The 15,940-nt window shown below is 50.4% G+C and overlaps 1 protein-coding gene across 1 annotated transcript; it reads left to right on the top strand.

Annotated features, from left to right (window-relative positions):
• The first annotated feature begins 8,914 nt into the window (after nt 1-8,914).
• On the top strand, nt 8,915-12,850 carry BAX (BCL2 associated X, apoptosis regulator). Its single transcript, XM_022585132.3, has 6 exons — nt 8,915-9,020; nt 9,591-9,642; nt 9,734-9,880; nt 10,263-10,398; nt 12,145-12,249; nt 12,664-12,850. The coding sequence occupies exons 1-6, from the start codon at nt 8,987-8,989 to the stop codon at nt 12,766-12,768; spliced, it is 579 nt and encodes a 192-aa protein (XP_022440840.1). The 5' UTR covers nt 8,915-8,986; the 3' UTR covers nt 12,769-12,850.
• The last annotated feature ends 3,090 nt before the right edge of the window (nt 12,851-15,940 follow it).

Raw genomic sequence — 15,940 nt, 5'->3', positions numbered from 1 at the left:
TTCAAGCATCATTTCTGAGAGGCTCTGTCCTGGCATCTTTGTCCTCTCCTGATGGGTCCGCTGCCTACGCACACGCACACACACACACGCACCTTCAGTAGGATCCCTTCAGCCACAAGGACAGAAAACCCAAACCTAGGCTTAAACGATAAAGAAAAATGTATTATTGCCCAAAACAAGAAGTCCCAAGATAGGGTGACTCCAAAGCCTTCAGGGAACCAGGTTCTCCCATCTCCTAGCCCTGCTGTGGGAGGTGTGGGGGGGCTGTACTCCTCTTGTCCCAAAGTGGCTGCACCTGCTCTGGATGTCACACCTGTCTGCACTAACAGCTGACAAAGGAAATTGGCAGAGGCTACAAATCAGAGCCTCTTCCCACCCCCCCAGAGCCTGTTTACCAACATGTCACTGGGCATGAGACAGGTCTAGTTTAGTGTCCAAAGAGAGGAAGAAATGTGAAGGAGGCCCCAGTGATAAAAAATTATCTGGGATGCTCATTAACAATACATATTCCCAGACCCTGGAATGTCCAAGGAAATTTCCTGGGAAGGTACATGTGCCACGCCCGCCCTTCTGCCCTGCTGAACCTCAACAAAAATGACCTTTGCAAACAGCCACAGCCTCTCTGGTTCTCTTGGAAAACTGGGAGCTGGGCCTTAGTGACCCAATCTGGAAAATGGGCATAAAATGGTAGCAGCTTTCTAGCATCCTTTGAAGGATCTGAAAATAATAATACACACGAGTGGCATAGCTTCTGGGCTGAAATTTGAGGTTAGCAAGTAATAGCTGTTATTGCTATTAAATGGACATGTCTATACAACTTATGTCTCTGGGAGCCTGTCCTTGACTCCCATATCTAAGGAAACCCATTCTAGTCACCCAGGATGCTTTTTACTTTTTTTTTTTTTTTTTTTTTTTTTTGCGGTACGCGGGCCTCTCACTGTTGTGGCCTCTCCCGTTGCGGAGCACAGGCTCCAGATGCGCAGGCTCAGCGGCCATGGCTCACGGGCCCAGCCGCTCCGCGGCATGTGGGATCTTCCCGGACCGGGGCACGAACCCGTGTCCCCTGCATTGGCAGGCGGACTCTCAACCACTGCGCCACAGAGATCTTGGCAGTGGTGGTTTGATGGGAGCTGGAGGGAGCCCACCATCCAAGGGGTCACTAGAGCATAAATCGGGAGGAAGGATGTGCGGGGGCGGGCGGTCAGGATCACATTTCCCACAAGCTCCTGGAGCAGACGTGTGTGAGCAAATCCACAGTTTGCCTGCCTCAGCCTGTGTGACCTTGGGCAGGCAACAGTATATGGGTAGGAGGTGTCCCTAACTGCACCCTCCCTTAGCCTCTCTCTGCCTTTGTCTCCTCACCAGTAAAGGGGAGATACCACACTATCCACCCTCTGGTGAGGAGTAAATGGGATGGTATACAACAGGCCCTAGCACACAGCAGGTTCTCTATAGATGTTAGCTGATTGGCCCTTCACTTTGAGGTCAGGCCTCCAGAAGCTCCAGGCCTCCATTAAGGTATAGAGAGTCATTTCAACAGGAACGTTCACAAGTGTTTCAGTGGCCTTATTGGCAAAGCCCGGGTCATATGCCCCTCTGTGTGGAAGGGGTAGGAGATCATTCCCACCCAACTTACAAGCAGTTGGAGGGGGGCTATATGTGGGTGCTTGGCCAACGAATTAGGGTTAACTCTGTGCTCTAGGAAAGATCTAACTTTCATATTTTTCTATAATAGAATAGGTTAGGTTATGCTGCAGTAACAAACAACCCCAAATCTCAGCTTAGCATAACAAGGTTTTTTTTCTCACTTGTGTTATATATTGACTGAGGGTTCTGGGCTGTATATGTCTGGGACCCAGGCTGACAGAGCCACTACCCTCTGGAGTCCTGCCGGTCAAGTGTGGCCAAGGAAGAACACCCTGGAAGCTCTTGTACCAGTACTTAAATGTTCTGACACAAAAATGACATACATAATCTCTTAGAATTTATTGGCCAAAACTAGTCATGTGACTTGAATGAACCACAGAGAGTCTGGGAAGTTCAATTCTACCACACTCCAGAAGATGGAGATGGATATATTGGGTTTATGACACTAATAACTGTCGCTCTGAGCACATAAGCAAATTGGTAGAAATTTCAGAACATTGAGAGATTAGAAATCAGTTAAATGAGTTTTCTGTTGTTTGCCTATTCCAAGTCCCATTACATATCATTCGGCTATCATCACAGTGTGAAACCATTCAGCCCTCTGCTTGCTTGGTTTCAATCATTTGATCGTGTGGCCGATATGCCTAGATGTCCCCTTAATAATTATTCGCCTCTGATAGGGAAGTTTCACTGGACATACGGCTGCACAGCTAAAGACTACATTTCCCAGGCTCCCTTGCAACCAGTTTCTTGCCATGTAAATGGTTTCTGGCCAGTGGGATGTCTGCAGCATCTGAGATATGGCCTTAAAAGGCAAGGAGGATGACATCCCTTTCAGTCTCTCCCTTCCTGGTGTAGGGATGTGTTGGGCATTGGTGTGTCCATCTTACACTGAGATGGAAGTGCTGTGTTGTGAATGGTAGGGCAACAAGCTAGAAGGCTAGAAGAAAGACATGATTATGGAAGTAGGCATGCCCCAAAATCTTCAGGATGAATTGGCAAACTGGAGACCCAGGAGAGCCAATGTTTAGTTCCAGTCCAAGTTTGAAGGCATGAGTACCAGGACAGCTGATGGTGTAGTTGTTGTCTGAAGGCTGGCAGCTCTGAAACAGGAGGGAAGGGGGCAGGGCACAACGTCTAAAAGAATGGCATAGCCCTTGAGGATAGGACATAAACTGGTTAGAACCAACTAGGTCCAAGACGGCAGAAGATTTGACTTAACAGTAGACCTTGAGCCTCATTCTATGCTCATTGTAATACATTCGCATATGCTAAAGGACACACCCACAGGTGCCATGACAGTTCCGAGGCTGACCATAAAAGGCCAAAAAGTGGGCAATGGCCCAATTACTGGAAATCTCCACCCCTTCTCCAAGATAGTTGGAATAATCCTCCCACTCTTTAGCCTATAAAATTACCCAACCCATAAAAACCAATCACCCCATATTTCGGAGCCTCTCGCCTTCTGAGATGGTCCACACTCTGTGGACTGTGTTTCTCTCTAAATAAATCCACTTCTTACCTATCAATTTGTCTCTCACTGAATTCTTTCTGCGATGAGACATAAAGAACCTGAGCTTCATTAAGGTCTGAGACCTGGTGTGTGATCTCAGTTAAGAGACAGTGTGTGGGGGGAATACTTCCCTGGTGGTACAGTGGTTAAGAATCCGCCTGCCACTGCAGGGGACACAGGATTGAGCCCTGGTCCAGAAAGATCCCACGTGCCGCGGAGCAACTAAGCCCATGCGCCACAACTACTGAGCCTGCGATATAGAGTCTGTGAGCCACAACAGCTGAGCCTGCGTGCCACAACTACTCAAGCCCGTGTGCCTAGAGCTCGTGCTCCGCAACAAGAGAAGCCACCGCAATGAGAAGCCCGCGCACCACAATGAAGAGTAGCCCCCGTTCACCACAACCAGAGAAAGCCCGCACGCAGCAACGAAGACCCAATGCAGCCAAAAATAAAATTAAAATAAAGAAATTTATATATTTTTTTAAAACAGACACTGGCGGGGTCAATTCCCTGGCAGTCCAGTGGTTGAGACTCTAGGCTTCCACTGAAGGGGGCGCGGGTTCGACCCCTGGTCAGGGAACTAAGATCCCACATGCCATGTGGCGCCGTCAAAAAAAAAAAAAAAAGGACACTGGGTTTAAGTCCCACCCCTTGGGTTCAAGTCCCATCTGAATTGTGCAGTTTCATCTTGAGACCCAGGAAGAGCCAATGTTTCAGTTTGAGCCTGAAGGCAGGAAGAAAGCTGATGTCCTAGTTCCTTTTTTTTAAAAAAAAAATTTATTTATTTGTTTGTTTATTTATTTCGCTGTACCGGGTCTTAGTTGCAGCATGCAGGATCTTCATTGTGGCGTGAGGGGTCTTTAGTTGCAGCATGCAGAATCTCTTTTCCTGACCGGGGATCGAACTGGGCCCCCTGAACTGGGAGCGCAGAGCCTTAACCATTGCGCCACCAGGGAAGTCCCTCATGTCCTAGTTCAAAGGTAGTAAGGCAGAAAGAATTCTTTCTTATTCAGAGGAGAGTCAGCCTTTTGTTCAATTCAGGCCTTTTATGCAATCTTCTTTACTAAGTTTCCTGATGTAATATTGATCTCATGCAAAAACACCCTGAGAGAAACACTCAGAATAATGTTAAACCAAACATCTGGGTACCCTGTCAAGCTGGCCCAGCAAAGTTAACATATAAAATTAACCATCATAGTTCCTGACACTGTGGAACTTTACTCACTGTTATTATCACTTAAGGTTGCATATTCTTGGACTGTTACATGAGAGGGAAATAAACTTCTGTGTTGTTTAAGTCATTGTTATCATGGTCTTTGCTAAAGCAGCTGAATTGGTGTTCTACCTTATATTTTCCAAAGATATCTCCTGTCCCCACTCACTTCCCCCATTAAGAAGCAGAGTCGAGTTCCCCTTCCCCTGAAGTGGTGTGCGTTCATGACTAATATGTAGCTGTTGCGACATGGCAGAAGAGCGATGCTGCATGATTTTTGAGGTCAAATCAGGGAAGGCAATGCAATTTCTTTGTTAGCTGAAATACTCTTGAAACCTTCAGCCATCAGGCAAGTAGTTCAGCTGCCCTGAAGCCACCAAGCTACAAGGAAGCTCAAGCTATCCCACACAAACAAACTACATGGAAAGGCTTGAGGCTCCATGAAAATATATGCTCCACCAAGTCCCGACACCCTCCAGTCTCCCTGCTCTTTCAGTTCCAGCCACTACTGACTGCAGACACTGAGTGACCCCAAGCTGGAACTGCCCAGAGAGCCCTTCCCAGTCTCACTACCCACGGGCCTATCAAAGATAATAAAATAATTGTTGTTTTAAGCCACTAAGCTCTGGGCTGATTTGTTACACAGCAATAGTGAACCAGAACATCTGGTATAACTTTTATAGTGGGAGAGATGGATTCATTTTTAATATGTCTAAGCAGAAGTAGAACCCCCAAATCCTACTCACTCTTCTCCACCCCAGAACCTTCACTAGATCAGCCACCAGGGTCCTCTACCCCTGAATAACTTAGCATCTACAACATGTTAGCCCTCTCCTTTGCTGTCCTTCCTCTATGTGCAAAGCGTTCTTCCTTTCCTGGAGTGGTAGTCAGTTTCTTTTCTTTTCTTTTCTTTTCTTTCTTTCTTTCTTTCTTTCATTGAAGTATAGTGAACTTACAACGTCATGTTACTTTCAAGTGTACAGCAAAGTCATTCAGTTATATATATATTGAATATATATATTCTTTTTCATATTCTTTTCCATTATAGGTTATTACAAGATATTGAATACAGCTCCCTGTGCTTTACAGTAGGTTCCTGTTGTTTATCTATTTTATATGTAGTAGCCTATATCTGTTAACCCCAAACTCCTAAATTCTCTCCTCCCCCCACCCCTGCACTATCCCCTTTGTTTGTTTTCTGTGTCTGTGAGTGTATTTCTGTTTTGTAAATTAGTTCATTTGTATCATTTTTTTATGTTCCACATATAAATGATATCATATGATATTAGTCTTTCACTGTCTGACTTACTTCACTTGGTAATATGGTAATCTCTAGGTCCACCCATGTTACTGCAAATGGCATTATTTTATTCTTTTTTATGACTAATATTCCATTGTGTATATAGATCACATCTTCTTTATCCATTCATCTATCGATGGACATTTAGGTTGCTTCCATGTCTTAGCTATTGTAAATAGAGCTGCTATGAGCATAGGAGTGCATGCGTCTTTTCGAATTAGAGTTTTCTCTGGGGTAATCAGTTTCTAAAATGGCTCTCAATGACCTCCACGTCCTGATATTCATGTCCTCATATAATCCCCTCTCCTGTGACTGTGCTGGACCTAGTGACCTGCCGCTCATGGCAAAAGTGATGGGATGTCCCTTCCGAGACTAGGTTATAATAGACTATGACTTCAGTCTTGCCTGCTCACTTTGATTAAGCTTGCTGCCGTGTTGTGAGCTGCACTATGAAGGGGTCCCATGGCAAAGAAAGGAGTTCCAGCCAACAAGGAACCAAGATGCTTGCCCTCAGTCCAGCATCTCTCATGTGACTGGATCTTCCCAACAACCATTTATGGGTGCTTGGAAATGGATCCTTCCCCAGATGAGTCATTGGATGAGACCAGAACCTCAGCTGACACCTTTTTTATAGCCTTGTGAGGGAATGCAAAGCAGAGGACCCAAGTAAGCCACCCCCAGATCCCACCGATTATGTCCATCTTGTAATATACATCGGTAACTTTAAAACACCTATAAACTGTATTTTCCTTTGTTAGAAGAGTCTTAAGTTACTTCCCTGGTGGTCCAGGTGTTAAGACTGCGCTTCCACCGCAGGGGGCACGGGTTCCATCCCTGGTCTCGGAACTAAGATCCCACAAGTCATGCGGCATGCCCCCCCCCAAAAAAGTCTTAAAACATCATTTTCTGTCTTATCCCTTTGGATATACAATAAATAACAGATTGTACTAGATTCATTGTCTTATAATAATGTGTAAGAGAGATTTACTATTACCAGTGAGCCATGGGAGGGCTGTGAGCAGGTGAGGACCAGGGCCAGCTCTGGATATAGAAAAACCCATGTAGGTTCATGTGGAAGATGGGCTGGAGGGGAGGGACAGGAGGTTGGGGCCTATGAGTGGGGCTGAGTAAGAAAGCCCTGTCCAAGTGATACAGGTCAAGCTGGAGACATGACAGCACCCACAAGAACCGTACAATTCTGGCAAATCCACCTCCTTTTCTGGGCTCTGGTTTCTGCATCTATAAATAGGCCATAATTATCCTAGATGTATTAGCTATGTATTGCTGTGTAACAAATTGCCCCCAAACTTAGCAGTTTAAAGCAACAATAAACGTTTATTGTCTAACACAATTTCTGAGGGTTGGAAATCAATGAATGGCTGAGCTGTGGGGTTCTGGCTTAGGCTCTCTCACAAGGTTGCAGTCAGGATGTTGGTGGGGACAGCTGTCACCTGAAGGCTTGACTGGGCCTGGAGGACTTGGTTCCTCGACACGTGTGTTTCTCCAGCGGATGACTGCTTGAGTGTCCTCACAATGTGGCAGCTGCTTCCTCTAAAGTGAGTGATCCTAGAGAGAGTCAGGCAGAAGCTGCAGTGACTTTTATGACCTAACCTTGGAAGTTACACTGCCATTTCCACAACGCCCTGTTAGTCACAACACCCTATTCAATGCGGGAGGAGACTACACAGGGGCCTGAATACCTGGAGGTGAGAATCATTGGGGTCCATCTTGGAGGTGGGCTTCATAGTTCTGATATAGTATCTTTATTATTGTAAACAATATTGACTTCAGAACTATCTCAAAAGTTTTTTCCCCTCTACCCAACAGCTGTACCATTTAGAGGTCTGTGGCTGCATTAATAGCCCTTTCTTCCTTCTCTGTAACTGGGATGGAGGGAGGGCTAATTCATTGGGCTGGAATAACAGACACAAATAAAGCCAGCTTCAAAGTTAATACGAAACACTATTTCCCAAGGACATGCTTTCTTACTCACACTGTTGGAAATTCTATCAGTAAAAATGAAACATCCCACTCTTGCCTGTAGGATTGAAGTCATTTGATACATAGTAGCAGCCTTGATTTCCAACCCAGGTGCAGAGTAAAGGGTTTCTGGACCCAACACTACACATCTACATTCATCTTGTAGTTTGCAAGGATACAGGACCCTGGTTCCTTTTGCAGTCCACACACTGCTTGGCTTTGAGCCTAACATACAGTCATCACCTAAATTCCACTCTTCCTCCAAATCCTATAATAACTCTACCTTTTCCTTTGTCAAGATGCTCCATGGTTTCTCTGTTGTGTGGTCTCCATCATCTCAGTGGGTCAATAAACTTTAATTTGTCAGACTATATTCCTGGTGTTGTCAGGCTGATGGATTAAGATACCTATAATCCTCAAACGCCGTGGCTCCCAGCCACCCTTGGGACATAGATTCCCTTCTCTTATATGCCCAAACCATTCATCATCTGGCCCCAGCCTATTTTTCTAATCTCAGTTCTTTTTTCTTCTTACTATTTTCTTTTGAAAGGGAGATATAATCATTTCCATACAGTAAACTGCACGTCTTATGTGTACAACTCAGTGAATTTTTAAATATGTGTATGCCCAAGTAATCACCACCCAGATAAATATATAGCACATTTCGGACACCCCAGGAGCCTCTCTGTCCTCACCCTGCCAATCTATCACCAATCTATCATTTTTTTTTTTTTCAACCTTGTTTGAAACTAGCCCACATGCTATATAAACAGACGCCATGAGCATAGCTTCAGTACTACTATTCCTCCTCTTACGACCACCAAGACCAAGGTTCAGATCTGATGGGAAACAATCTATCACTTTTTGAACTTCAGATTCTTTTTATTTTCACAGAAACACATATAAACATTCACAGACTTTAGTCATCTGGAACGTCCTGCCTCAAAGAATCCTATCTTCGGCCTCTGATATTCCTTCTGTCCTGGCAAGGGCTCAAGTCCCAACCGAAACTTTTGAAAATATTGCAGGAATGAATGAATGAATAAAAGTTATAACTGCGATTGAATGCGTGCCTGGTGGAATGGCGCCACAACCAGTTCCTAAGGGGAAGTGCTGATTGGGCAGTCACGTGATAGGGGCCGAACCTTCCCGGAGCAGGTGAGGCAGGTGCGGTCCTGTGTCCGGGTAGCCCTGCGGGGCAGCGGCTCGCAGCAGCCATTTTGCGGGGCGATCACGTGAGAGGACGCACGCTCAGCGGGGCGCTCACGTGACCAGGGGCGTGCTGCGGCCGCCCGGGCGGACCCGGCGAGAGGCGGCGGCGGGAGCGGCGGTGATGGACGGGTCCGGGGAGCAACCCAGAGGCGGGGGTGAGGCGGGAGGCGGACGGGCGGGAGGAGGGCGAGCCCCTCGCCGGCCGACCCCAGGATCCCTCCTGCCGGTATGCGGCCGTGCGATCGCCAAGCACTCCGGGGCAGAAACTCCGGGATCCGGCGCTGCCAGCTTCCACCCACTCCCTGGGTCCCGGGCTCTCTGGCCTCTGCGTCCGGATCCCTTCCTGTCTGGCGCTTTCGGACCCCCGAGAAGCTGGGGAACCCCATAATCCAAGCCCACGGGGCAGGCCCGGGCTTGTTGCCGGCACCACTTCCTGGTGGGAGGGGCGGGTCTCCCCTCAGTCCCCTCAGGCCAGGGGTCTGGTTGCATGAAGTGTTCCCTCAGCCTCCTCCCCCGGAAGAATGAAGGATACAGGCCCAGGACTCCTGCCTCTTTCTCCATCAGGGACTCAGCTGCCTGGGCCCCCAGTCACTTTATCTACCAGGGACCCAGAAATGCAGGGTCCCCTGGCGTTGTCCTCCCTCAGGGATCATGAGCCACTCCAGTTCCCTGGATCCCCCTAGGACCCAAGAGTCCAGGCACCTCTTACCTCCTTTCTCCTCTAGGGCCCACCAGCTCTGAGCAGATCATGAAGACAGGGGCCCTTTTGCTTCAGGGGTGAGTTTGAGGTCTGATTATTGCGGAGCAGATTTGAGGAGTGAGGCCCCATTCTGATTCTGCATTCCCTGCAACTCCATTCCCACTCTAGTTTCATCCAGGATCGAGCAGGGCGAATGGGGGGAGAGACACCCGAGCTGGGCCTGGAGCAGGCGCCCCAGGATGCATCCACCAAGAAGCTGAGCGAGTGTCTCAAGCGCATTGGAGATGAACTGGACAGTAACATGGAGCTGCAGAGGTGTGGTCCCTGGAACCCAGGAGTCCAGCCAGTGAGCCCCTTCTCCCTCAGAACCCAGGAGTCCCAGCTCCCAGCCCCCACTTTCCCTGGGAGCCTGGAGTCCAGGCCCACAGCCCCCTTTTCCGTCAGACCCAGGGGTCCAGGGCCCCACCACTCAACTCAGCACTCTGGACTCCCAGCCCTCCCCTGCCCTAGGATCTTGAAACTCTCCTTCAGGGAGTCATTTTCCCCAGTTTCCTCAATGTCCACCTCGTGGCTCTCCCCCTTGATGGCTTCCTGGCTCAGGCCTCAGTTTCCTTATCTTTGGTATGGGGTGGACACCAGAGTTTCCACACTCCACCTGATCCTCCCTCCCCAGCACTGGCTCTCCTCTCTCCTGCAGGATGATCGCGGCCGTGGACACAGACTCCCCCCGAGAGGTCTTTTTCCGAGTGGCGGCCGAAATGTTTTCTGACGGCAACTTCAACTGGGGCCGGGTTGTCGCCCTGTTCTACTTTGCCAGCAAACTGGTGCTCAAGGTGGGCGGCTGCAGGGCTGTGAGCCCAGGCAGGCTCCCCTATGAGGACCTGGGACTTGTGAGGTCAACCCCTGTGGCAGCCCAGTAACCACAGAGGGAATGGAGAGAGGCAGCTATGGACCGCTTGTCTGCTTTTTCATTCATTTATTCATTCAACAAACATTTATGGGGCCTATGGTGTGTGTGGCCTGTACTCGGCACCCAGGACACAGAACGGAAAAGGCTAGGTCCCTGCTCTCAGGGAGCCCACGTCGTATGATGAGTGCTGAGCGAAGTAAACTCGGGTGACGTGATTGGGCAAAGTGGTCAGGAAAGACTTCTAAGAGGAGGTGACGTGAAAGCTAAAGTTGGAATGACAAGAAAGATGCAGTGATATATTGCATAAAGATGGGGGAAAAGGCATCCCGTAGAGGGGCAGAACATGCAAAGGCCCTGAGGTAGGGCCAAGCCTAGTGTGTTGTGGGCAATGAGGAGGCCCATGTGGTTAGAACAGAGTGAGGAGGGGGAGAAGGTGAGAGATGAGGGCAGATTGCGAGGGTCTTGTGGGCCGCTGTAAAGACTAGCTTTACTCTGCGACAGGAGTGATTGGCTGATTTTAAACAAGAGAGTGAGGTGACCTGATTTGTAAAGAGAAAAGACTTTTCAAGCAAGGAGAGCAAAATGTTAATTGTAGAATCTAGGTTGTGTGTATATGCCTGTACGCTTAGAAATTTTTTTAACTTTTCTCTCTGAAGATTCTCATTGTAAAATATTGGGGGAGGGGAAGCCCAGCAAATTATTTTGGCCCTTTTGGGTAGAAAAATGGATTATGGGGCACAAGGGCAAAAACTGGGACGCTGACAAAGAGGTACCTGTAATAGTCCTGGCTAACGGAAGACTGACCTGGAGTCAGGGGGCAGCATTGGAGGTGGAGAAGTAGATTTCTTGATGTGTTTGCAAGATTGAGCTGATGGGGCTTGAATGTTAGAGATGAGGGGGACAGCAGTCAGGGTGATGGTAGGGCTCCGTGTGGAGCTGGGGACAGCAGGTGAGAAGCAGCGAGATAAAGGCTGAGTAGGGAAGCTTAGGGAGTTGAAGAGCAGGCGTCAGGCCTTACCTGGTCTGAAGGTCAGAAAGCCCTCTCTGGGGAAGTGACATTAGACCTGAGCTGTGAGGGATGAGTGAAAATTCCCTTGGTTGAGGTCCATTGAGGCAGCAGAATCAGCATGTGCAAAGGTCCTGAAGCAGGTTAAGAATTTGGTGGGAATGAAGATATGGAAGAAGGGTGGGAATTCCCTGGTGGTCCAGTGGTTATGACTCCGTGCTTCCACTGCAGGGGGCACGGGTTCGATCCCGGGTCGGGGAACTAAGATCCCACGAGCTGTGTGGAGTGGCCAAAGAAAAAATAAAAAAAGTTTAAAATTAAAAAAGAAAAAAAGATATGGAAGAAGGGCAGTGAGGCACAGAAAAGAAGAGGAAAATTGGAATGTGATCAGGTCAGAGGCTTCACACAGAGCCTTGTGGGCCAAGATGTGCTTTTGATTTTTTATCCCAGAGGTACTAGGGAGCCATAGATGGTTTGTGAGCAGGGAAGTTGACAGTGACCAGATCCACTTTACAATTTATGAAGCTCATTCTGACTGTGAGTGGAAAAGAGACTGCAGAAGGGCAGGAGGGGAGGCAGAGAGTTGAGAAAGGAGGCTGGGGGCCATGGCCCCAGGCAGTGGGGACAAGGCTTAGTCCCTAAGGCCCAGCCCACTCCCTGCAGGCCCTGTGCACCAAGGTGCCCCAGCTGATCAGGACCATCATGGGCTGGACCCTGGACTTTCTTCGAGAGCGGCTGCTGGGCTGGATCCAGGACCAGGGTGGTTGGGTGAGGCCCCTAACCCCATCCAATCCCCCACTCCTCTGGGACCCCTGGGCCTTCCTGAGCCCACCACAGTGGTGCCCCCCTCCCCATTTTCGGATCATGAGATGTACTCTGTAATGCGTTTTCTTACATGTCTGATCAACCCTGATTCATATGGCACCCACTGACCTCTCCATGACCCTTGACCTCCTGGTGACCTCTGACCCGACTAGTGCCTTCTGCCCTCCCTGGTGCCTCTACTTCCTTCGGAATCCCTCAAGTTCTATGATAACTCTTTGGCCCCCAACTCTTTAGTACCATTAATCTTAGGCCCTTGCCCCCACTCATGCCCTCTGACCTCTCTGTGACCCCTCACGTGCTGGCCCAGGGCCTGCCCCTTGGCTGAGCTGCTGAAGTGCCTCATGTCCCTATCCCCAGGACGGCCTCCTCTCCTACTTTGGGACACCCACGTGGCAGACAGTGACCATCTTCGTGGCCGGAGTACTCACTGCCTCGCTTACCATCTGGAAGAAGATGGGCTGAGGCCACCAGCGGCCTTGGACTGTGTCTTTTCTGCATAAATTATGGCATTTTTCGGGAGGGGTGGGGACTGGGGGCCATGGGCATTTTTCTTACTTTTGTAATTATTGGGGTGGGGTGGGGAGGAGTGGTCTTCGGGGGGCAATAAACCTCTTTCGGGCCACACTTCCAGAGTCTGAGTCACTGGGCCCACTTCCTGGCTGTCGCAGGAGGCCAGGCTTCACGTGCTGACCCATCTTATTCTGAGGTTGCCTGGTGCCCTCTATGGGTAGGTGGTGAGTTAAGTCTTGGCCCTGCCCTTAAGGAGCCCACAGTCCTGAGGGGAACCGAGGTGGCTCGAGATCACATGACTCACGTGTCACGGCCTAGGGTACTGTGTTAGAGGCAGCACTGTGCCAGGCCCAAACCCGGCAGAGGGGGCTGGGGCGGGGGCGGGGGTGGGGGGTGGATATCAGGGTAGCAGGGTGCAAAGCAGCCTCCTGGACCCTGGGAACTAGGGCCTGGAAGCTTCCACCATATGGGACCACAGGAAGTTGCACATTTACTGAGGTGGAGAAATGGGGAAGAAGCTGGAGGGGGATAGACCTCGGGAGGACTAGGAAAGCAGGGGAGGGCTCTGGAGCCTTTTGGGGAAGGCCCTGGAGGCTGGAAGGCTGAGGAGGCTGGAGAGAGGGTCCAAGGGAGGACTCCAGGGGAGGCCTGAGCTTGAGCTGTGTGGTTGCAGAGGAGACACACAGGCTGGAGGAGGGAGGGGCTGGAGGAGGAGGAGGAGGAGTCCAGGGTCTGGCCCCGTAAATGGGAAGGGCCCTCCAGGAGAGGGGCAGCCCCCTGGGAAGATGCTGCGCTCACAAAGAGGCACAGTAGATTGAGCCACAGAAGGAGAATCAGAAAAGGGAATTACAGAGAATAAGGTCACTCGGAGAGTCACAGTTGGTTGTCACCTCTCTGGCTGTCTTTCTTTGGCCGCGTTGGGTCTTCGTTGCTATGCGCAGGTTTTTTTTTCTCTCTAGTTGCGGTGAGCGGGGGCTACTCTTCATTGCGGTGCCTGGGCTTCTCTTGTTGCGGAGCATGGGCTTTAGGCGCGCGGGCTTCAGTAGTTGAGGCACGCAGGCCCAAGGGCAGGCGGGCTCAGTAGTTGTGGCTCGTGGGCTTAGTTGCTCTGCGGCATGTGGGATATTCCCCGACCAGGGCTCGAACCCGTGTCCCCTGCACTGGCAGGCGGATTCTTAACCACTGCACCACCAGGGAAGTCCCACCCCTCTGGCTCTCCATCCCCCTCTCTCTGGGTCCTTCTGTCCCCTTCTCTGTCTCTGTTCCTGTCTCTTTGTCCCTCTCTGGGTCTTTCTGTCCCCCTGTGTCTCTCTCCCTGTTTCCCTGGGTCACTTGTCTTCTCCCATCCCCCCTGATTCACCCCACCTTCTTCAGATAATCTTTATCTCACCCCTTCCTCTCCCTCCACCTGTGAGCACTTCCCAGGTCACCTCTCCTTTCCCAGGCTAAAGGTCTTTGGGCTGAGGTATGAAATTTGGTGAATGAGTAACTCAGACCCCATTGTGACTGTGTGCCTGGGGCAACTGCCCCTCCCCAGAGGCTTGCCGCAGAGACGGCAAGTCAGGGGAGAGATGTCAGATAAGACAGAAGTGAGGGGAGACTGAGTCACCACCCAGAGAGAGGGGACAATATGGCCACCGGCGGGAGCCCAGGGAAACCATCAAGGGAACTAAAAAAGACAGTGCCTTGAGACAAAGCACTCAAGGTGGCACCTTGGGGGAGGGGGGCAGACTTGGGGCCCAGCCAGGCCTAGTTCCCCGGGTCGCAGGCAGACTGCAGTCCACCCAAAGTAGATGAGGTCAGCGAGCGGGCTCCACCCCGCCCCTCTGCGGGAGCCCCTTCCAGAGCTGAGTTCAGCATGACTCAGCACGGCTGCTCTCCTGGCCACTGGCCCAGACACCCCTTGAGGACCCCAGATACCAGCCTGACTGGCGTCCCCTCGATCAGGGAGTACCCTGCCCGCGCTGCTTGGAGAGGCTTCTCTGCAAGGTGAGCCCTGACCTCTGCTCCCAACGCCCCAGCGGCTTCAGCTTTCCTGCCCCAGCCGGACAGCTGCCTCCATTAGGGCACTGAAAGAGGGTCAAAGTTCTGTCTTTGTTTCTCCTTCCCCGCAAACAACCACAATGGGAGCTCCTGGAGGGCTCCTTCAGCCAGCTCTGCCACCCAGGCACCAGCCTGGACCAGACACACTTTAAAAATGTCCATTGGTTAAAGACAGACATCCCACCATAGGTCCCCAGACCCTCCTTGTTTCACCAGGACTCAGTACTTCTCCGTCATCTTGAAGGAGCATGTGTCAGGCAAGACAGGGACAATTTCAGCGAGGCTGCTTCAGAGTCAAAAAGAATTCCCAGTCTCTGGCTTCCTTCAAAGTCATCCCCACGAAGTGCAGCCTCAGAGGGACCCCCAAAACTCCAGTCTCATTTCACCCATCCCCATCTCAGCTTCCAGAAAAAGTGAGCCCCTAAAATAGCCCCTAGGTATTCCAAGGGGCTCAGACAATCTTTCAAGGGCTCCAAAAGGCTCTCCAAGACCCCTGACCTCTTTAAAAAGCCCCTACTAGCCTTCTGGAAACATCCCTCTCCCCCACTCCGGGGCTGAACAGCAGGGCTCTACAACTGTCCTTTTAATCTCGCAGATCACTTCAAGGGCCTAAAGATCGCCCTACCCCCCCGGGGAAGTTTCCAGAAAAATATGGACTTCCACTGTGAACTCTAAAGCTACAGAAACTCCCCCCACCTTTGAACCCCAAGGCCCCAGGTCCTCCCAGAGAGAGACCCAAGGTTCCAGAAATATCATCTCACAGCCTTCCAAACTTCTCAATGATCCGGGTACCCCCTTATCTCCCAGCGCAAACCCCAGTCATCTGGAGGTTTCCGCACCTCTGAGGAACGCCCCCAGGGTTCCAGTAAAGTCCGTGCCCTGACACAGCACCAGAATCCGATCTACTTTCCTGAGACACCCCCAGGACCCAGGAATCATTATTTTCCAGGGTTCCCAGTGTCCTCATTAATCTTTCACCTACTAGAGAGTCTCCCTCCCCACCCCCCCAGAATCCCTTGACTTCCCAGAATTAGCCCCAGAGCTGTTGCATCCCGCGAAAACCCCCACCCCCCCATTCCCC

The sequence above is a fragment of the Delphinapterus leucas genome, chromosome 20, assembly GCF_059928025.1.
Source record: "Delphinapterus leucas isolate spDelLeu-1000000601 "Yukka" chromosome 20, BTC_Dleu_Yukka2, whole genome shotgun sequence".
Taxonomy (NCBI): domain Eukaryota; kingdom Metazoa; phylum Chordata; class Mammalia; order Artiodactyla; family Monodontidae; genus Delphinapterus; species Delphinapterus leucas.
This window is presented reverse-complemented; position numbering and strand designations above follow the sequence as displayed.